Genomic DNA, 21868 nt, shown 5'->3' with positions numbered 1-21868 from the left:
TCAAGACAAATAGACGATGACCCTGAAGGCACTCCAGAGATCTTCAAGGTAAGCTAAGACTTTGAGAGCCAGGCTCCCAGAGAGGTGCCTGTCGGACTTCAGCATACACTGCCCTGGGCCTCTGCTCCCCAGATTCTGGCACAGCACCCCTTGGTGTGCTGTGCCAGTCATGACTCAAGCAGGCCCAGGTACAGTTTGACCCACTGTTCTGGAAGGTATAAGTGCAGACCTTGTTGGCATCCGTGTGGTGCAGACATGCAGAATGCACAAGTTGGGGGGCCACGGTAGCCTTCCTAGATTCGAAGGATGACTTGGACAGCCTAGGGGCTCAGGCAGAGACTTGTCACAGAGGTGGAGCCATAGGAGTCAGGGACCCCCTGAGCCCCTAGAACTGCAGGGTCACCAGTGTGCAACTCCAACCTAGGAAAGCTGCAGGCATGAGACTCCATGCTGTGAGAGCTGCTGGGTGGCCTGAGCCCAGCAAAGCCACAGGGGAGGGGCTGCCTGAGGTCTTAGGGGGTCCAAGCCCCACTCCAGTATACTCAGATTGCAGGACAGGGAGTCAAAGGAGATTATTCTCCAGTTTTAAGACTTAATGTTGTTTTCCATTGATATCGTTTGGATATTTGTCCCCTCCAACTCTCATGTTGAAATGTAATCCCCAGTATTGGAGGTGAGGCCTCGAGGGAGGTGTTTGGATCATGGGGGTGGATCCCTAATGAATGGCTTTGTTCCATCCCCTTGATGACCAATGAGTTCACTTAAGATCTGGTTGTTTAAAAGTGTAGGACACTTGCCCACTTTTTCTCCTGCTCGCACTCCCACTATGTGAGATATCTGCTCTGCCTTGGCCTTCCACCAAGTTTGGAAACTTCCTGAGGCCCTCATCAGAAGCAGATGCCTGCACCATGCTTCTTGTACTGTCTGCAGAACCACAAGCGAATTAAAATTTTCTTTTTTCTTTCTTTCTTTTTAACCGGTGTCACTGTGTTGCTCAGGCTGGATAGAGCACAGTGGCAAGATCATAGCTCACTGCAGCCTCCATCACGTGGCTTCAAGTGATCCTCCTGCCTCAGCCTCCTGAGTAGCTGGGACTACAGGCACACACCACCATGCCCAGCTAATTTTTTTTTTTAAAGTAGAGATGAGGTCTCACTATGTTTCCCAGGCTGGTCTGGAACTCCTGAGCTCAAGCAATCCTTCTGCCTCAGCCTCCCAAAGTGCTGGGGTTACAGGCGTAAGCCACCACACCGGCCCGTCTTTTCTTTATAGATTACCCAGCCTTGGGTATTTCTTTGTGGCAATGCAAAAACAGCCTAACACATCCATGTTGGGTTCTAGATGGAGCTGGAACCAGTTACCCCTTTCTTCCTGCCTATCTCTCCCTTTTGGCGTGAAAATGTCTCTCCTATGCCTGCCCCACCATTGTCTTTTGGGAGTAGACAGTCTGTTTTGATTTCACAGGGTCATAGCTAGAAAGGAGTCTGCTTCAGGCTTCCTTGGAGTCTCAGCTTTATCTGACTTAGATGGGACTCTGGATTTGGAACTTTCAGTTGGTGCTGGAAGAGTTAAGCCTTTGGGGACTATTGGGATGGAATGAATGTATTTCACATGTGAGAAAGGCATGAATTTTGGGGGCTAGGACAGAAAGCTATCATTTGAATGTGTCCCCTAAAGTTCATGTGTTGGAAACTTAATCCCCAGTGCAACCATGTTGAGAGATGAGAGGGGCCTTTAAGAGGTGATGAGGTATGATGGCTTTGCCTTCATGAATGGATTAATGCTGTGATCGCTAGAGTGCGTTAGTTATCTTGGGAGTGGGTTCCTGAAAAACAATGAGCTTGACCCCCTTCCTCTCTCTCAACCCCACACCTCTCTCCTTTCCCTAACCCTCTCATTCTTTTGCCCTTCAACCTCTGCTATGGGAAGACACAGCAAGAAAACCCTTGCCAGAGGCCAGCATCTTGGCACTGGATTTCCCAGCCTGTAGAACTATGAAAAATAAATTTCTTCTCTTTATCAAATACCCAGTCTATGGTATTCTGTTATAGCAACACAAAAAGGACTAAGACCAGTAATTTTCAGTTTTCAAATGAACATCCCATCAAGTCCTTAGGTTTTATACAGTCCACATTTAATTTCTGCTGCAACGAGACTATCTGATGAGAAGCAAAAACTGAAGGATGGTGTTCAATGTTAAGGAATAAATGACAAAATAAAAAGTCAGTGTCTAGCAGACTAATATAGATAACCTGAACAGAAAGATAGTTTCATTTTCGGACACCCGAGCAAATACAACACACTCTCTGTGACAGCGTGGGTTTGAAAGTTCTATCCTGCACAAGTCCTAGAACAACTTCCACTGGTCCAGAGCTCAGATACAGTACTGCATGCAACCAGCTGCAGAACTGAGAAAAGGACTCAGACACAGTACTGCAAGGAACCAGCTGCGGGACTGAGAACAGGGCTCAGACACAGTACTGCATGGAACAGCTGCAGAACTGAGAAAAGGACTCAGACACAGTATTGCATGGAACCAGCTGCAGGTCTGAGAACAGGGCTCAGACACAGTACTGCAAGGAACCAGCTGCGGGACTGAGAACAGGGCTCAGACACAGTACTGCATGGAACAGCTGCAGAACTGAGAAAAGGACTCAGACACAGTATTGCATGGAACCAGCTGCAGGTCTGAGAACAGGGCTCAGACACAGTACTGCATGGAACAGCTGCAGAACTGAGAAAAGGACTCAGACACAATATTGCATGGAACCAGCTGCAGGTCTGAGAACGGGGCTTAGACACAGTACTGCATGCAACCAGCTGCAGAACTGAGAAAAGGACTCAGACACAGTACTGCAAGGAACCAGCTGCGGGACTGAGAACAGGGCTCAGACACAGTACTGCATGGAACAGCTGCAGAACTGAGAAAAGGACTCAGACACAGTATTGCATGGAACCAGCTGCAGGTCTGAGAACAGGGCTTAGACACAGTACTGCATGCAACCAGCTGCAGAACTGAGAAAAGGACTCAGACACAGTATTGCATGGAACCAGCTGCAGGTCTGAGAACAGGGCTCAGACACAGTACTGCATGCAACCAGCTGCAGAACTGAGAAAAGGACTCAGACACAGTATTGCATGGAACCAGCTGCAGGTCTGAGAACAGGGCTCAGACACAGTACTGCATGCAACCAGCTGCAGAACTGAGAAAAGGACTCAGACACAGTATTGCATGGAACCAGCTGCAGGTCTGAGAACAGGGCTCAGACACAGTACTGCATGGAACAGCTGCGGGACTGAGAACAGGGCTCAGACACAGTACTGCGTGGAACCAGCTGTGGGACTGAGAACAGGGCTCTGACACGGTATTGTATGGAACCAGCTGCAGATCTGAGAACAGGGCTTAGACACAGTACTGCATGCAACCAGCTGCGGGACTGAGAAGAGGACTCAGACACAGTACTGCATGGAACCAGCTGTGGGACTGAGAACAGGGCTCTGACACGGTACTGCATGGAACCAGCTGTGGGACTGAGAACAGGGCTCTGACACAGTACTGCATGAAACAGCTGTGGGACTGAGAACAGGGTTTAGACACAGTACTGCATAGAAGCAGCTGCAGGACTGAGAACAGGGTACTCTCTAGAAAAAGCAAAAGCTATTTCCAGGACTATCTGCTATGCTAGTTCAGCTTTGCCAAGCAATATTCAAATACTCATGGAGCAGCATGTAGTCTGAGCAAAGTACTTACTTAGTATTGTAGAAATGCCATGAAGAAGAAGGAGAAGGAGACTTAAACTGTTTATAATCCTCAAAGAAGTTTACAATCTGCTTAGAAAAAGGATTTTACTATGCAAACAGCTGAGCCTGCCTGGAGCAACTGTTTGGAAGAGGAATGGAGAGGAGAGTGGGAAGTCCACTGTGGTTAGATTGTGTGGGGCAGGAGAGAGCACCCAAGATTCACTGCACAGGGCACATCTGGGCAATCTGAGGATGTCTAACAAAAAAGCCTAGAGATGCTGGGCGTGGTGGCTCACGCCTGTAATCCCAGCACTTTGGGAGGCCGAGCTGGGTGGATCACCTGAGGTCAGGCATTCCAGACCAGTCTGGCCAACATGGTGAAACCCAGTTCTAATAAAAATACAAAACGTAGCTGGGCATGGTGGTGCTACTCAGGAGGCTGAGACAGGAGAATCGCTTGCACCCAGGAGGCAGAGGTTTTAGTGAGCTGAGATGGCGCCACCGCACTGCATGTGGGCTGGGCAACAGAGGGAGACTCTGTCTCAAAAAAAAAAAAAAAAAAAAAAAAAGCCTACAGATTTCTGTGTTTCTCCACCCTCCAGGTTCAAGGCCCAGGGACCTCCCCATAGTTTTAAAACTTGAGTGGGGCAAATTCTCTAAGAACTTTGTTCTTCTCAAACAAAATACTTTGGGAGGTGGATGTTTATAAGATCTTGGCTTAATTTCCAGACCTTTACGAGACATTTTAAGAACCACTATTCATTGTTTTCTGGGACCATATGACCCAACAAGTGACATATGATTTAAGTGGCAACATTTAATTACCAACCAATTTTGTAGAATAAGCAAGTCACACATCTTTTGTCCAATGCAGTACAGGTTTGAACCTGTAAAGCCAGGTCTTTAAACAGCTTCCAACGTTTCCACCCCACCTGCCCTTGCACCACTCTCTGTACTGGCCCTGAGCTTTCTAGTCCTGACTGATAATCTGGGAGGCAATGGGGTCTCTCCTGGTGCGCTGTTCTGAGGAAGGCCCGCTTCGCTTCCCCGGAGGAGGCTTCAAAAGATGGAGGTAATTAATAAAAACCAACCCCTGTACCTCCTCTAAGTGGTCATTAATTAATAAAGACACTCTAGGCGCTCCAGGAGAGGGCTGTGCACCCCGCGGGCGAGGAGAGGGCTGGAGTGCCCAGAAAACTGAGGATGAGTCCTGGCCAGAACAAAGTCTGCCCCTCACACTGCTCGCCACGGGTGCGCTAGGGAGGAAGGGCTTCCTCGAGGGCCTGGGCAGGCGCCCCAAACCTGCACCCTCCCAGAGGGGACTAGGCCCGCCCTCTGCGCCCCCGAGGGAGAGCACTGCCCCCTGCATCCTTGGTACCCCGTTCCCTCCAAGCGCAGGAAGGAGGACCCCGCGCCCAGCGCACCTCTCAGGGGTCCCCTCCCCTGCCCCTCCTGCCACGGGGAAAGGGTACCTGCCCTGCGATCCCTGGCCCCCTGGGGGATGGCCCCCGCGGTCCGCGCCCAGCGCCTAGCTTGCCCCGGGGCGGAGGCTCGTCTGGTGACCGCACTTGCCTCCCGCAGCCCTCCCGAGCAGCGTCAGGGCAGAGGCGGGGTGGGGCGCGGTTAAAAGGCGCAGCAGGTGGGAGCCGGGGCCTTCACCCGAAGTCCGACGAGAGCTAGACAGCCGGCGGCGCCCGAGCCGGACCCGCCTGCCCGGCCGGAGCGAAGGGTGCCGCCCCGCGCAGAGCCCCGCGCTAGAGCCACCGGCCACAGAGCAGGTAAGCGGGCGCGGGCCGGCGGGAGAGCAAGCGGGAGGTGCCACCTCGGCACCGCGGCAGAGGAATCTCTTCGGAGAAGCTAGAGCAGGTGAGGTCGGCTGTTGGTCCCCACCTCGCTCCTGTCCCTCCTGTCCCGCACGGGAGCAGAGCAGGCGGAGCGCGGCCAGGGTGGGTGTCTGGCTGCACGTGGGGAGCCTGGGGCCCCCATCTGCCTGCATCCGCACCCTCGCGTCCGCGCGCCCGGGCCCCGGCCGGATGGCGGTGGGCACCGCCCGCGCTGGCCCCTCTTCACGCGGAGGAACGAGGATGGACTGGTTTGACTTTTACCCCAGCGTGGTCTTTGGACTTGCACAACAGGTTTTATGAAGGCTTCATATCGCGTGTCTAAGCTGCGGGAGTGGGGGCCGGTGCCCTTTCCCCGTTTCATTTGCTGCGTGTTGCATTTTCTAAGCTCTTATGGGTCACCGGCGTGTCCCCTTGGATTTAGGGAGAAGAAAGCCAGGTCTAGGATAGGGGTTTCAGTTCAGCCAAACCCTCGACTTGGGCGGGTGCGTAAGTCCCGGGAGAACTGCTGGGTATCGGCTGCGTGCTGGGCTTCCGAGAAACTTGTGAAATGCTGATGACAATAGGGTGGACGACAGTAATTAAAAGTAATTGGTGACACATCTTAGTTAAAACGGGCAGGCACCAGAAGGCACTTACTGTCGATGAATACCAGTCCCTGGTGTCACAGGCTTCCTGTGTTTTGCAGGGGCTGGTCTCCCTTCCTGGGAAGCAGGACCAGTCAGGGTGAGCGTGGCCTGCGCGCAGCTCTGCATTCCCGGAGGGGTTAGGGGCCTGCAGCCAGCGGGGACACAGGCCCAGCGATCTCAGTGTCCCCTGGGTGGGCGACAATCAGCGCTCTATTTAGCGTCTGATTGAATTTAACCGTGCCGGGTTGTTCTTTTCCTTCCCTCAAGTAGACTTTATGCCATACAACTATTTTCTTGCCCCAGTTCTAGCAGAATCTAACCAGTGTTCTAGAAGAAAATGTCCTGCCCCCATGCAGTCTCCTTAGAATTGCAGGGTGCTGCTCAGAACTGCTCCTGTGGAGAGCTTTGTCTGTTGTTTGGATCCAGCAGCGTATCTGGGGCTCTTGTTTGAAGCCTGCCAAGGAGAGGAGGGGGGTTTTGAAGAGAGAACACCAGGCTCTAGCCTGTCACAGAACTAGGGGTGTGGAGGGCGCCTGCAGTGGATAAGGTCTGGAAGACGCTGATCAGTTCACCTGCCCCACTGGTTGTTTTTAAACAAATTCTGATACAGGTAATGATGACTTTATGCTCTTTTCCTTACGCCTTCTTTTCTGAATTACGAGTGTTAGGAAGGAAAAGAAGTACGGAAGATCTGGCTAAACACGTTCCGTGTCAGGAAAGGAAAATTCTAACTTGCACGCCCTCTTCATGCATCTCTAATTCAGTTTGAATATACCAGGTACTGTGAGCAGTTTGCATACGTTAGTTTAAATGTTAAATGGGATAAAATTGTGGGGACGTGACAGCTGACCCAAGCTTCTTGGTCTGTGAGGGCATAGCCTTCTAATGGCTACCTGCCATCGCTTATGATTCCTGTTTTAGTTGCTTGGGGCATGAGTGTAGAACTGGAACCCCGGTTTTCATTCCATTCCGTTTTTATTCCCAAGGTCATTTAAATATAGTTGAACTTAAATGTTTGGAAAGGACATAGGTTTGTTTGAATGAACAAACACATATTGCTAACAAGACCCAGAGAAGGAAAGTTTAACTTAATGGAAATTAATTTTTAACCCTTTACATTCTTAAATTTAGTAAGAAACATACATAATTCCATGAGTTGTCCATTTTTATAGACTCCATAGACAGAAACAACGTTTCACTTTTATTAAGTTAATTTTGAAGTATATGGATCCCACACCCACTGTTATCACTAGTGTTAATTTGTCTGGACTGCTGCTGAAGTTTTTCCCACTAAATTTAAAAATTAACTATCAGGTTGAAGCTTGGATGACCTGAGATTTCTAAAGATAAAAGACATCCATTCTTCCTGATTAAAAAAAAAGCCTGAGATTTTTTTTTCAAATGCTGATTTGGGAATCAGGATGTAGCCGGGTTCTGAAAACCACCCCTGTCCCTGTTTGTATTGCTCAGGGAGTGGGCTTGAGGCTTCAGATTGGGTGTGATTGTTATTTTGATATACAAAGGTGCTCTGTACCAAAGAGCACCTTCGATTATTTTATGTGTTTAAAGTATAGAGCATCAGGAAGCTGGCCATTTCTGAACTTACCTCATAACAGTTTGGGGAATGAAGAAAAACTACCCACAGAATTTTTTCAGAGTACACATTGTGGTGGGGAATGGGGGAGTTAAAGGAATATGGCAGCAGGTACTATTTTTCCCTCAACAGGTGACATCCTCACTGCCCTCCAGAAACAGACCAAAGATTGTCATTCATCTCTTCGCTGTGCACCACTGGCTTGCAGGCACTCAGGTGGAGTAGGAGAAGGAGGTCTGAAGCCCTACAGAGGGACCTTGCTCTCATTCTTCAAGTCCGAAACGCTGGGAGTCCTTGGAAAAAAGACTCAGGTTTGCTTGTTTTCCTTTTACGTTGTTTTCCTTTTATCTGTGCAGACTCCCCGACTATCCAAAGCTAACTTCGAAATTGTGAGGCACATGTTCCTGTTCTCAGATCTATCAACTATTTGCTAGATGTCTGGGCACAGTTGTTCACACCTATAGTCCCAACACTTTGGGAGGCCGAGGTGGGCAGATAAGCTGAGGTCAGGAGTTTGAGACCAGCCTGACCAACATGGCAAAACCACGTCTCTATTTAAAAAATAAAATACAAAAATTAACCAGGTGTGGTGGCATGTGCCTGTAATCCCCGCTATTCAGGAGGCTGAAGCACAAGAATCACTTGAACCCAGGAGGCAGAGGTTGCAGTGAGCTGAGATTGCACCATTGCACTCCACTCTGAGCGACAGAGCAACACTTTGTCTCAAAAAAAAAATTTTTTTTTTTTTTGCTAAATGACATTGAAAGGAGAACAGAACTATCTAGAAAAATATGCTGAATAGTAACCCTCTAACTTTTAGGGGTTTTAGTTTTGCTTCAGTCATTAGTAAAATTATAATGGTATTGCTAAACAAGCTAGCTGTGATTAACTTCTTAAATACGAAGTTTTTAAACAATCAAGAAACTTTGTTATTATGGTCAGAGGCCAATAGATCTAAATTATTTGAATGGTAAAAGGAAAGAACTATCTATCTTCAGAATGCTGTGTGGATCTTCAAAAGTAAAATCAATGGTTTACTTATTTTTAGAGCTAGATATTTCAGACTGGAACTTCAGTATCAAGAATACAGCATCGAGCTGTTTACTATGATTAGATTTACCACAAAATCGAACACAGTTTACCCTTTTAAGTTTGAATGTAATCACATTCTTAGACGTTAAAGACTGCAGAAGCTAGGCATATCTATTCTTTCCTTAAAACAGAGCCAGAGAGGCATCAGTTAAAATAAACCTCTCTGGTTTCAAAATAAAGAGTTAATATTTTACTTTGTATTGAAAAAGCTCCTCCCATTGTCTTCAGCCATCCAGAAGCAGGAGAGGAAAGAGGTACTTTGTTTACTGCAGTTGCAAAGCATTCCCGTGGATGCAGTGATTTTGGAAAGTAATTGGAAATTGGTGACAATTTTGCAAATTGAAATACCTTCAAATCTTCTCCAACCAAGAGGGTTTGTGAAAGATCATACCCTGTGGTTACGTGTTTTTACAAGGGAGAGTCTGGGGACTGGAGCTTTCTTTGCCGAACGCCCCCCCCCCCCCACCCATCTCCTGCCGCCCAGGCACCAACCATCCTTCCTCTGGGCCCCTCTGCAGTCTGTCCACCCACAAAAGTCAGGGCAGGAGCAGCCAGTGGAGCTGAGTCCTCCCTAAAACTTGCTGAGTCTCCTGTGGTTACCACCATCCTCCTGCAGCTCCTTGAGTGGGAGCTTCTCCTGGGACAGCCAGGCCTGGCCAGTGATGGTAGGAATGTGCTGGAAATATTGGGGCTTGGTAACCCACAGCCGGCCCATCAACCTGGCCTGCCTCTTAACACTTGCCAGGGGAGCCCCTTGGTTCTTGGCCTGCAGAGAATGATACATAGGTCAGATCCCCAGGGCTGGTTGGTGAGCCCCCCAGGAGCAACACAAACTGGAAAAGAATCGAAAGAGCCCCTGCCTCACTGTCTCGGTTGGGAAACACCAGCTCCGGGTCGCTGAGCACCCTGGGGCAGCCCACTCAGGCCGGGCAGTTTCAGAGAGAGGACACAGTTCTCCCTTGGATCACTTCTGCTGTTAAGAATAACAGGGCCTTTGTGGCTCTTGCAGGAGGACGCTCTGAACCAGGAGACTGTCCTGAGTGACAGGGGGACTAGGCACACTTGTATTGGGTTTAACCTAATTTTTCTTAGCAAGTTTGGCATCTCCTTTACTTTTCCTCCTGTAAAGGTATAGGCAGATTGCCGATTTTTAGTACCAGCATTGTGAAGTGTGCATTGTGAAATAGATTATTTTCTATTCAGTTTTGCTACGTTGATAGAACAGCCTCAGAGCATGTGGCTTGGTACCCAGAAAAATCCAAAGCAATTTAAAAAGCTACTGCCATTATAATTGGGAGAAGCCCAAAGCTGCAGAGGTCAGGGACCCTGCTTCTAGAAAGCGGGGACCAGTGTTCCTGGGGGGAGATCGTGACCTCTTGACTTTTTCTGTGACTTCGGCCTCTCAGAATCATCCAGGCCGTGTTGCCCTCTGGCTCCCTGATCCATCTGCTTCCTAGAAGGTCAGACCACAGGGGACCAAGGGGTACTATTGTTCAGGCAGGCCACATACCAGAACCAAGAGAACACAGCCGTCTCACCAGTGGGCGGCGGCGGGGGGTGGAGGGGGTGGTGGGGAGGGTGGGGGCTGTTCAATTCCATGGACTTTGAAGTGTTGGAGAAATTGAACCATTTATTGGATAAATCAAACACTTGCTGATTCAGCATTTTGTTGACCAAACTTCAATGGGAGGTGTTTCTTGGTTAATAAGAAAACATCTTCACTGTATAAACCAACAGAACTGACTCCATAGGCGAACAGCTGCTATAAAATATGTTTAAACATCGAGATGTATTTATTTCTTTTTCCTCATTGGTCACATTTTGAAATGCTTCTGAGATAGAACATCAACAATTAGGAAAATGTGTTATGCCTTTCATCTGAGAATAAAATTAATTTTTTAAATCATACCATTTAACAAGAGCTTTTTAAATGGAACTGCATTTACTGTGGACACTGCCCATCTCTCTAGGCTGTGAAGAGTGTGTGGTATATGAAAGGGAGCCCTTAGGAAACACACTTTAATTATGGAACTCTGGGACCACGGCTCCTAGGGGAGGCCCCCGTGCGTTGCCCCAGCAGACACTCCCACCGCCGCTGATGAAATGCTTCAAGGGATGAGAAAACACAGCTTGCAGGGTAGCCCATTTCATTTTTCTTTTTGTTTTTAAAAGAGTGCCGAGCGCTGAGAGCCGGATTGAGTTCTTAGTCCCAGATCCGCAAGGGGACCGAGTCCTCTGCCTCACATTCCAGTGTCGCCGCCCTGTGCCTCAGCGTCTTCCTCCAGCTAGCGTTCGCTCTGTTCCCTTCGCTGTGGGGTAACCTCCAGCCCCTCCATCTGTCCTCACACCTGTTGATGCGCCCTCGCGGGCCACGTCTTTCCTAAAACATGAAAGGAGCCCACCCTACCGATGTGGGCTGCCCGGGGAGCCTGCGCTGGTCCCTCCACGCACCCTGAGCCTGAGTCTCTTTCTCACGACCTTGTGCTGGGGCGCTGACATCCCGCTGATAAGGACATTCCCCCTAAGGAGCACTGATATTCCTGAAGTAAAACGCTAGGCTGCAGCTATTAAAGGAACCATGGAAATACAACCTCCTGACGGTAGGAGAGGCCTCAGCAAAGACCACTGTGACTCCAAGACTCGGTGCCCTTGCCATCACCACGGTTGCTATCACTGAACTCTTAACAAGGAGTTTAGTGAGGGTGTTTTAGAATGTGCTGGGGCTCAACAAAAAATCCCCCAGTTCACACATATACATTTTCTCTTATTTTAAAAATCAGGATATTTGCCCTCCTCCAGGAAGTGGGCCCCTCTTATCATTCTGAATAGTAACATTCTGCTCTCCTGTGGAAATACTTAATTAAAAATAGAACAACCATGAGATCCAGCAATCCTGCTTCTGGATATCCAAAAGACTTCAAACAAGGTCTTGAAAAAATATGAGTACACCCTCACTCACAGTAGTGTTACAACAGCCGCAAGGTGGAAGCAAGCCTGTGTCCATTGACGGGTAAATGGGTAAACAAAATGGGGAGCATTCGTACAGTGGAACAGTATTCAGCCTCCGAAATAAGGAGATCCTGTCACATGCTACAACATGGACGAACCTCGAGGACGGTATGCTGAGTGAAAGAAGCCAGTCCAAAAAAGCCAAGTGCTGTGTATTTCTGCTTATATGAGGTCTGTAGAGCAGTCGAAATCATAGACACAGAAAGTAGAATGGTGGTTGCTAAGGGCTGGGGAGTGGGGAATGGAGGATTATTGCTTAATATTAATATCCAAACCAAGGACAAAAAATCAATTTCTCAGAAAGCCAACTGAACTGGGAGTCAGACTTTTCTGACAGGTCTGCTGACTTTCTAAGTCTACAAAAGATGCTGCCTTGGGGCACAGAGTAACACCCCACTCCGAGGCCAAGGCACTCCTGGGTGGGGAGAGGCTGCCTCCATTCATCCAACTGCTTCCAACAACAGTGAGCGTACTGCAGTGGGGCAGGCATATGAGCCAGAGCGTGAGGTCCGTGAGGCTGACAGGTGCCTCTCACCCATTCAGGGACAAGAAAGCTTAAGACTGGTGGACAGAAGGATTGTGGTGACTCCCTCATGCTCTGATAGCCTATTGAAAAAAATGTCTGAGTGCATTGCTCTCGGGAGAGGTCTTTTACTTTCTGAAAATTTTCCAAGGGTCAATGATACCTCCTTTTATTTTTGAAAGGAGAATGCTGACCAACTCTGTAGTCTTCTGTGGCAGTGCAGGCTAAGCCAGCTGTTTGGGTTATAGCAAAAGTGTCCGTAGCTGTAAAGAAGTCTTTTTTCTCTTGGGCGGTAGAATCAGTGCATTAACAGGGAGGGGGGCCCTGGGTGGCAGGGGCAGCGGATCGCCTCCTCCGCCACCCCCAGCGCAAACAAGACCCGCTGGGGAGGCAAAGCCAACATGGCCCTGCTCATACCGGAGATGCATTGGAGAACAATGGAGCACTTTTTATAAAACCTTGTGATTCTCTTTTGGAAGAGGCTTTCTCAGTAGCTGGCAATATTAGATGTCCTAAGAACACATGATTATGGCAGATGATGTTATTCAAGCTAGAATTAGGTATAAATATATTGTATAAAGTAAAATAATAAGTATTTTGTTTGTTTTTCCCCTTCTTAGTCTGTTGGGTAAACCAGATAATGTTGTTCCAATGAATGTTTTTTTTTTCCCCCTGAATAAGCGATTTCATGAATAAAATCTACTGTGGAAGCTCGGTGAGGCCTTGGATAAAGCCAATTTGGTGGAATAGATCAGACAGTGATTAAAAGGAAGCTTGGAAACAAATTTGTTTCCCTGTATTCCTGGATTAATGCAAATAGCAATCTAATAGATGATCTGAATTCATTTGAATCAAGATGACCTTAATTCCTCCTCCAAAAAGTTATTTCGACCAAAAACAGAATATGTTTGGGGGCTGGGCGCAGTGGCTCATGCCTGTAATCCCAGCATACTGGGAGGCAGAGGCGGGTGGATCACGAGGTCAAGAGATCGAGACCATCCTGGCCATCATGGTGAAACCTCGTCTCTACTAAAAATACAAAAATTAGCTGGGCATGGTGGCGTGTGCCTGTAGTCCCAGCTACTGGGGAGGCTGAGGCAGGAGAATTACTTGAACCTGGGAGGCAGAGGTTGCAGTGAGCCGAGATCGTGCCACTGCACTCCAGCCTGGTGCCTGGCAACAGATCGAGACTCTGTCTCAAAAAAAAAAAAAAAAAGAATATGTTTGGGGTGGGCATTTCTTTTCAGAAAACCTCGGACTAGCATAGCAGGGAGTTGAAGTTGTAAAATATCACAGCCTACTTTAATAGAGAGTTACTTCAGTCTGTAATATCACTATGCTGCTTTCCCAAGTCCTCTTCCACTGATAAACCTTTGCCCACGTTTGTCTGCTTAGGGTTAAACCGGCACAATGGATTGGGGGACCCTGCACGCTGTCATCGGGGGTGTCAACAAACACTCCACCAGCATCGGGAAGGTATGGATCACCGTCATCTTTATCTTCCGAGTCATGATCCTCGTCGTGGCTGCCCACGAAGTGTGGGGGGACGAGCAGGAGGACTTCGTCTGCAACACACTGCAACCGGGTTGCAAAAATGTGTGCTACGACCACTTTTTCCCAGTGTCCCACATCCGGCTGTGGGCCCTCCAGCTGATCTTCGTCTCCACCCCGGCACTGCTGGTGGCCATGCATGTGGCCTACTACAGGCAAGAAACCGCCCGCAAGTTCAGGCGAGGAGAGAAGAGGAATGAATTCAAAGACCTAGAGGACATTAAAAAGCAGAAGGTTCGGATAGAGGGGTCGCTGTGGTGGACGTACACCAGCAGCATCTTTTTCCGAATCATCTTCGAAGCGGCCTTTATGTATGTGTTTTACTTCCTTTACAGCGGGTACCACCTGCCCTGGGTATTGAAATGTGGGATTGACCCCTGCCCCAACCTGGTTGACTGCTTTATTTCTAGGCCAACGGAGAAGACCGTGTTTACCATTTTTATGATTTCTGCATCTGTGATTTGCATGCTGCTTAATGTGGCGGAGTTGTGCTACCTGCTGCTCAAAGTGTGTTTTAGGAGATCAAAGAGAGCACAGTCCCAAAGCAATCACCCCAACCACACCCTGAAGGAGAATAAGCAGAATGAAATGAACGAGCTGATTTCCGATAGTGGTCAAAATGCAATCACAGGTTTCCCAAGTTAAACATTTCAAGGTAAAACGTAGCTGGGTCACAAGGAGACTTGTCTTCTCCAGAAGGCAATGCTGACCTGAAAGTTCCTTCTCTAGCCTGAAGAGTTTGTCTTTATAAATGACTTTCATAGTAAATAGACACACCTGAGTTACTTTTTGTAGGATACTTGTGCCATTCATATGCAACGTAATCAAGTATGTGGTTGATCTCTGAAAACAAGGGACTGCTTGAGAGAGGAGCGTTGCTGTCACTTCAACAGCTTCCTTTAAGTGGACCTCTGACAAAGTGGGTACTTTCTGAAAATTTATGTAACTGTTGTTGATAAAGGACATTTATCTAGAAGTTGATACTTTTATTAGGAAAAGATATTTTTATAGGCTTGGATGTTTTTAGTTCTGACTTTGAATTTATATAAAGTATTTTTATAATGACGGGTCCTCCTGGAAAAACATGCCATGTCAGTTTTAGAATTTAGAAAAAGAATGTAAGTGTCTGCCATTCTGAGCAGGGTGTGGAGAGACCAGGCTGGAGCTCGAGAGGGAAGGAACATTTAGAGAGATTAAAGATCAGAAAGAAACTAAAGAGGAAGAGGTTGAAAGTGAAAGAGAGAGGAGGGTTGTTTCTGCATCTTGTCCATTGCGAGTCATGCTGCAATGAACGCAGGTGTGCTAATATTTCTTTGAGATCCTGGTTTTAATCCTTTTGGCCATATATTCAATTTATAATTTAGAATTATACCACAAGTATCTAAATTTGGAACTTACAAAGGGTTTATCTTATAAATATTGTTTTGCATTGTCCGTTGGCAAACTTGTGAACTATCATGAGAAGCTTAAGGTGGAAAGTGTTCATTGTACAATATATTTTTACTGCTTTCTGAATATGGATGGAACAGTATGGAAGTGGAAGGCTTTTGAACTCACCTATTTGCCAATCATTGCGAACAACTGAAGCATGAATGTGACTGCCTCAATAAAGCGTGGCCCCATTGTTTAAGCCTTCACGTGTCTTATGGTTTCTGTTGCATCTGGGCACCTGCTGCCATCCCTCGTGGTATGGTATGATGAGTGAGTTGGGTGCTTTTGCTGGGAAGGCCACCAGTTACCGGGGGTGGGGGGCCCAGGACTTCAACAGGTATTCTTGCATCCTCACTGCAAATGAGCAGAGGCTACGTTTAGCAGCCTACGGGGCACTCAGCATGGAGCGGGCTGCTTATATGACACTAGGATAATGTCCTCCAGGTCAGTTCATCCTGGATAGAGAGGAGGTTAGGGAGGTCTCAAGCCTCCATCCCATGTGCAAGCAAGACCAGCGCTTGAGAGCTCTCACGCACTGCTGGTAGGAACATAGAAGTGTGGAGCATTATAGAAAGCAGGATGGAGACTCCTTAAAATATTAAAATTAAAATGGCCAAGTGATCCAGCAATTGCACTGTTGAATATATGGCCAAAAGGATTAAAACCAGGATCTCAAAGAAATATTAGCACACCTGCGTTCATTGCAGCATGACTCGCAATGGACAAGATGCAGAAACAACCCTCCTCTCTCTTTCACTTTCAACCTCTTCCTCTTTAGTTTCTTTCTGATCTTTAATCTCTCTAAATGTTCCTTCCCTCTCGAGCTCCAGCCTGGTCTCTCCACACCCTGCTCAGAATGGCAGACACTTACATTCTTTTTCCCCACCTGTTTCTTGATACTGAATCTGAGACCACCTTCACCACGGAACCGAAGCCATTATCAGCACCAATGATTTTCTAAATGCCACATCTGATGGCTTCTTCTCAGGTGTCTTCTTCCAACAATTATTTTACAAATCTTTTACTGACTAGGTAGGGCAGTTTGCACCTGTAATCCCAACACCATGAGGCCAAGGCAGGAGGATCATTTAGGGCCAGGAGTTTGAGACCAGCCTGGACTCTTTTGTACATTGAGCAAGTCTCAATGTCTAAAAAAAAAAAAAAAAACACACACACACACACAAAAACCTTGTAATCCCAGCGAGGATCACTTGAGACCAGGAGGTTGAGGCTACAGTGATCTATGATCACACCACTGCACTCCAGCCTGGATGATAGAACGAGATCTTATCTCAAAAAAAAAATTAAAGATTAAATAAAAATAATAATTTACTGGATTTCCATATTCTGCCCAACCTAAGCATGATTCTCCTCCCCAACCTCCACCTGCCCATCTATCTCCTGCACTGGCTTCTGTTCCTCTTTTCATCCTCAGATAAACTTACCCCAAGAACCTTTTATTACTCACCCTACATTCTTTCTCAGCAATCTCATTCATCTGTACAATTACCCTATTTGGGTAATTGAGATATTGGCCCCATTTTACAGATAAGGACACTGAGGTTCAGAAAGTTTAAACAGAGGCCAGGTGCAGTTGCTCATGCCCGTAATACCAGCACTTTGAAAGGTCCAGGTGGACAGATCATTTGAGGCCAGGAGTTCAAGACCAGCCTGGCCAACATAGTGAAGCCCCATCTCTATTAAGAATACAAAAATTAGCTGGATGTGGTGGCAGGTGCCTGTAATCCCAGCTACTCGGAAGGCTGAGGCAGGAGAATTGCTCGAACCTGAGAGACAGAGGTTGCAGTGAGCTGAGATTGTGCCACTGGACTCTAACCTGGGTGACAGAGCGAGACTCTGTCTCAAAAAAAAAAAACAAAGGCCGAGTAGCTTGAGCAAGGTCACAAAGCTAATAAGCAGCAGAACCAAGATTCACGGCAGGCCTGACGCTCTCTAAAGCCAATGGCCTCCCCACTGCATTGCCCTGCTTCCTCCTTCCCCAGGCGCTAGAACCATGTGTAGTATCTAATGTAAAGACACCACATCCCACCAGCCAGCTCCACAATGCCCTACTCACAACCATTCACTCTTCTGGTGGACCCTGCCTGCTTCTCCCTCGCTCTGGATTATTCTGAAGTAAATACCAGACATAGAATTTCATCTGAAATATTTTGGTATGGATCTTTTAAGAATACGGACTAATCTTTCGAAACACCTCAATGCCATCATCACACTAAAAACTATAGCCAGTGTTCACTGACTGTCCTATAAGTGTTTCTTTCTTTTTTTCTTTTTTAATTAAACTTATTACTTGGATATAACTATGGATTCACATGCAGGTATAAGAAATAATACAGAGATCCCATGTGCTCTTTGCAGTTTCCCTGGTGGTAATTCTTGCAAAACTGTAGTGTAAGATCCCAACCAGGAAACTGACATTGACACTGTCAAGATATGGAACATTTCCATCACCATAAGGATCCCTCATGCTGCTGCCTTTTATACCCAACCCAACTCCTTCCTGCCCCACCTACCATCTCCTTTGGAACTCCTGCTCATTATTTCTATAATGTGTCATTTAACGAATTTTATATATAAGGAATCATGCAGTACGTAACCTTCAGGGATTGGTTACATGTTGACCATTTCTGGTTTTTTACTTATATAAATAATATGAACGTTCATGTATAGATTTTTCTGTGAATGAAAGTTTTCATTTCTCTGTGATAAATGCCCAGGCATCCAATTGCTAGGCCATATAGCAGCTGCATTGTTCGTTTTTAAGGAAACTTCCAAACCGTTCTCCAGAGTAACTGCCCCATTTTACAATCCCACTAGTAATGGAAGAGCAATCTAGTTTTTCCTCATTCTCACCAGCATTTGGTACTGTCACTATTTTTTATTTCATTTATGCTGACTGGTGTGCTTAGCTCACATTTCCCTAGTTGCATTAGCTGACGTTGAACATCTTTTCATGTGCTTATTTGCCATCTCTGTATCGTCTTCCTGTCTTTTGTCCACGTTCTAAATAGATTGTCTTTCCACATTGAGTTTTGATAGTTCTTTATGTATTCTAGGCACTGGTTTGGACAGATATGTGGTTTGCAAATATTTCCTCACTTCGTGGCTTTAATACAAATTAAACACATCTCTGTAGCTTTTATTTCCATCTTCTTAACAAGGTCTTTGAAGAATGAGTTTTTCACTTTAACGAAGCACAATTTATCACTTTCTCTTTTATGGATTGCATTTTGGGTGTCAAGTCTCAGAACTCTGCCTAGCCCCTGATCCTGAAGACTTTCTCCTATGTGTTCCTGAAAGTTTTACAGTTTTACATTTTATTTTTAAGTCTGTGGCCCATTTGGAGTTAACTTTTAGATAAAGTCTGAGACTTAAGTTGGGGTTCATTTTTTTGCATGTAGATGTTCAGTAGCTCCAGCACCATTTGATAAGGAGGCAATCTCTTCGCCGTTTGAATTTCTTTTGCTTCTTCATCAAAAACCAGTTGGGCATGTTTGTATGGGTCTAGTTCTGGATTCTCTGTTCTGATTCTTTGACTATTGGATCTATCCCTCTGCAAATATCAAGCAGTCTTAATTATTGTAGCTACATAATAAATCTTGAAATCTGCTAGAGTAACTCCTCCCACTGTATTCTTCTTTGTCAAATTGTTTTAGCTATTCTAGTTCCTTTGCCTTTCTATTATAGGAATGGATCCACTATAATAATTATTTTAGAATAATCTCATCTACGTATATAAAAACTTTCGCTGGGATTTTGATAGAAATGGTGTTAACCTGTATATCAATTTGGGGAGGATTTACATCTTTACATCATCCTATGAGCAAACACAGTTTATCTATTTGTTTGTATCCTCTTCAATATCTTTCATTGGTGTCATGTGGTTTTCAGCATACAAGTCATGTAAACATACTGTTAGAGTTATATTTTATATATTTCACTTTCTTTGATTGACTGATTATAGTATTTTAATTTCAACGTTCCCATGTTCATTGCTATTATATAGAAATACATTTGGGTTCTGTTTCCTTATTTGTTTGAGTCCTCCAATCTTATTGAATTCACTTATTAGTTCTAGATTTTCATATATATATATATATATATATTTTTTTTTTTTTTTTTTTTTTTTGAGACGGAGTTTCGCTCTTGTTACCCAGGCTGGAGTGCAATGGTGCAATCTCGGCTCACCACAACCTCCGCCTCCTGGGCTCAGGCAATTCTCCTACCTCAGCCTCCTGAGTAGCTGGGATTACAGGCACACGCCACCATGCCCAGCTAATTTTTTGTATTTTTAGTAGGGACGGGGTTTCACCATGTTGACCTGGATGGTCTCAATCTCTTGACCTTGTGATCCACCCACCTCGGCCTCCCAAAGTGCTGGGATTACAGGCATGAGCCACCGCGCCCGGCCCGATTTTCATAGATTTTTAAGGATTCTACATAGACAATCACTTGTAGACAATCATATCATTTGCAAATATGAAGAATTTTATTCTTCCTTTCCTGCTCATATGTCTTTTAGTTTCTTTTCTTGTCAAATTGTGCTGGCTAGACATTCCAGCACTACACTGAATATGAATAGTAAAGGCAGAAATCCTTTCCTTGTTCCTGATTTTAAGGGGAGCTCAAATCTTATAGCATTAAGGACTCAGTCTTTCACCATTAAGTATAATCTTAACTATAGATTTTTTTGTAGTTGCTCTTTACCAAGTCCAGGAAGTTAATCTCTATTCTCATTCTTCCGAGAGTTGTTAAAATCATGAATGGGTTTTGAAATTTGGCCAAAAAAAGTTTTTTGCATTAATTGACTAATAATTATTTTTCTTTTTTAGTCTGTTAATATGGTAGAGTATATTAACTGTTGTTTTAATATTAAACCAGTCTTGCATCCCTGGAATGAACCTCACTTCGTCATGGTGTGTAATCCTCTTTATATAGTACCAAACTCCATTTGTTACTATTTTATTAAAAGTTTTGCATCTATATTAATGGTGAATATTGGTCTGTAGTTTTCTTTTTTGTACACTGTACTTGTCCGGTTTTAGAATCAATATGGGAAGTGCTCCCTCTTTTTCTATTTTCTGAAAAAAAATCAAGTAGAATTGGTGGTGATCCTTTTTCAAACATTTGGTAGAATTCTCCAGTGAAATTATCTGAGCCTTGGATAATTCTTTTCTGAGAGATTTCTAATTATAAATTCAAATTCCTTAATAGTTACAGAGCTCATATCATCTATGTTATATTGATGGAATTATGGTAGTTTGTGGGTCTTGAGGAAATGGTCCATTTGGCCTAAGTTGTAACGTGTATGTGTAGAGTTGCTCACAAGATTCCCTTATTATCGCTTTGATGTCCACAGCGTCTGTATCGATATATCCTGTTTCGTTCCTGACATTGGTAATTTATGTCTTTTCTGTTTTTCTTTGTCAGCCTTCCTAGAGGTTCGTCAGTTTTGATTTTTGTTGATCTTTCCAAAGAACCATCTCTTTATTAATTTCCTCTTTCCTTTTTCTGTTTTCAGGTTACATGATTTCTGCTCTTACCTTTATTGTTTTCTTCCTTCTTGCTTTCGGTTTATTTTGCTCCTCTTTTTCTGGGTTCTTGGAGCAGGAACTTAGAGCTCAGGCTTTTCCTCTTTCCTACAGTATGCATTCAGCGCTATACATTTCCCTACCAGCACTCTTTAGCTATGCTAACAAATTTATATGTTGTATTTTTAAATTTCATTTAGTGCAATGTATTTGGATGTGTGTTTTAGTTTCCAAGTGCTTGGAGATTTTCCTATTATCTTTCTGCTATTTATTTCTAGTTTGATTTTATTATGGCCAGAGGACACAACTATTATTTTATTCTTTGAAATGTATTGAGGCTTGTTTTACAGCTTATGTATTAAGATGTCTTTTTACTCTTATGTTTTGACATCAGAATAATGTCTGTGGACTTACTAACCCTGGGGAGACTGTCCCTCCCATGGCCAGCTAATTCCTAGAGATGGCAAACAACTCCCTGTGAATGCACCAATCATTTGCAAACCAGTCAATCCAACCTAGACCCTAACCACCCCTTCATCAGTCTCTCACAGAGATATCACATTCTAGGTCACTGTCTTCCTCCCAGAGTCAAGTACCAAACCAATGGGGATAGCCCCTATGCCTCAGAGCCCCCTGAAATTTTCACACTAGCCAATCCCAAGTCTGTTAAGTCTGCGTATTCTGCCTGGCCTTTCCAGAGAAACCACACTAGAGGCTCTTACCCACATTTTCCCCGACCCCGTCTGCCTCCTGACTGACTCTGGTGCTTTTCCATGTGGCCCTGTGTGGTGTGTTTGCCCCCTACTTCGAGAGCACTGTGAGTAAAAACCTCTTCCTTCATGACAGTCATTCTCATGCCTGCACTTCTTATCACACCTGATTAAAACAAATCCTTGGTACGCATT

At 45.6% G+C, this 21868-nt stretch overlaps 1 protein-coding gene across 6 annotated transcripts; it reads left to right on the top strand.

Annotated features, from left to right (window-relative positions):
• The first annotated feature begins 5391 nt into the window (after positions 1 to 5391).
• On the top strand, positions 5392 to 15102 carry GJB6 (gap junction protein beta 6). 6 transcript variants are annotated; one of them, XM_008997994.5, is made up of 4 exons: positions 5392 to 5519; positions 6880 to 6989; positions 7938 to 8116; positions 13825 to 15102. In XM_008997994.5, the coding sequence occupies exon 4, from the start codon at positions 13840 to 13842 to the stop codon at positions 14623 to 14625; it is 786 nt and encodes a 261-aa protein (XP_008996242.1). In that variant the 5' UTR covers positions 5392 to 5519; positions 6880 to 6989; positions 7938 to 8116; positions 13825 to 13839; the 3' UTR covers positions 14626 to 15102. The 6 variants fall into 6 exon arrangements, with proteins under 6 accessions (XP_008996242.1, XP_008996243.1, XP_035158201.1 ...); XM_008997995.5 differs by having other exon boundaries at positions 6874 to 6989; XM_035302310.3 differs by having other exon boundaries at positions 5392 to 5607.
• Positions 15103 to 21868: the final 6766 nt, after the last annotated feature.

This window comes from Callithrix jacchus, chromosome 5 (assembly GCF_049354715.1).
Source record: "Callithrix jacchus isolate 240 chromosome 5, calJac240_pri, whole genome shotgun sequence".
In the NCBI taxonomy this organism is placed as follows: Eukaryota; Metazoa; Chordata; class Mammalia; order Primates; family Cebidae; genus Callithrix; species Callithrix jacchus.
This window is presented reverse-complemented; position numbering and strand designations above follow the sequence as displayed.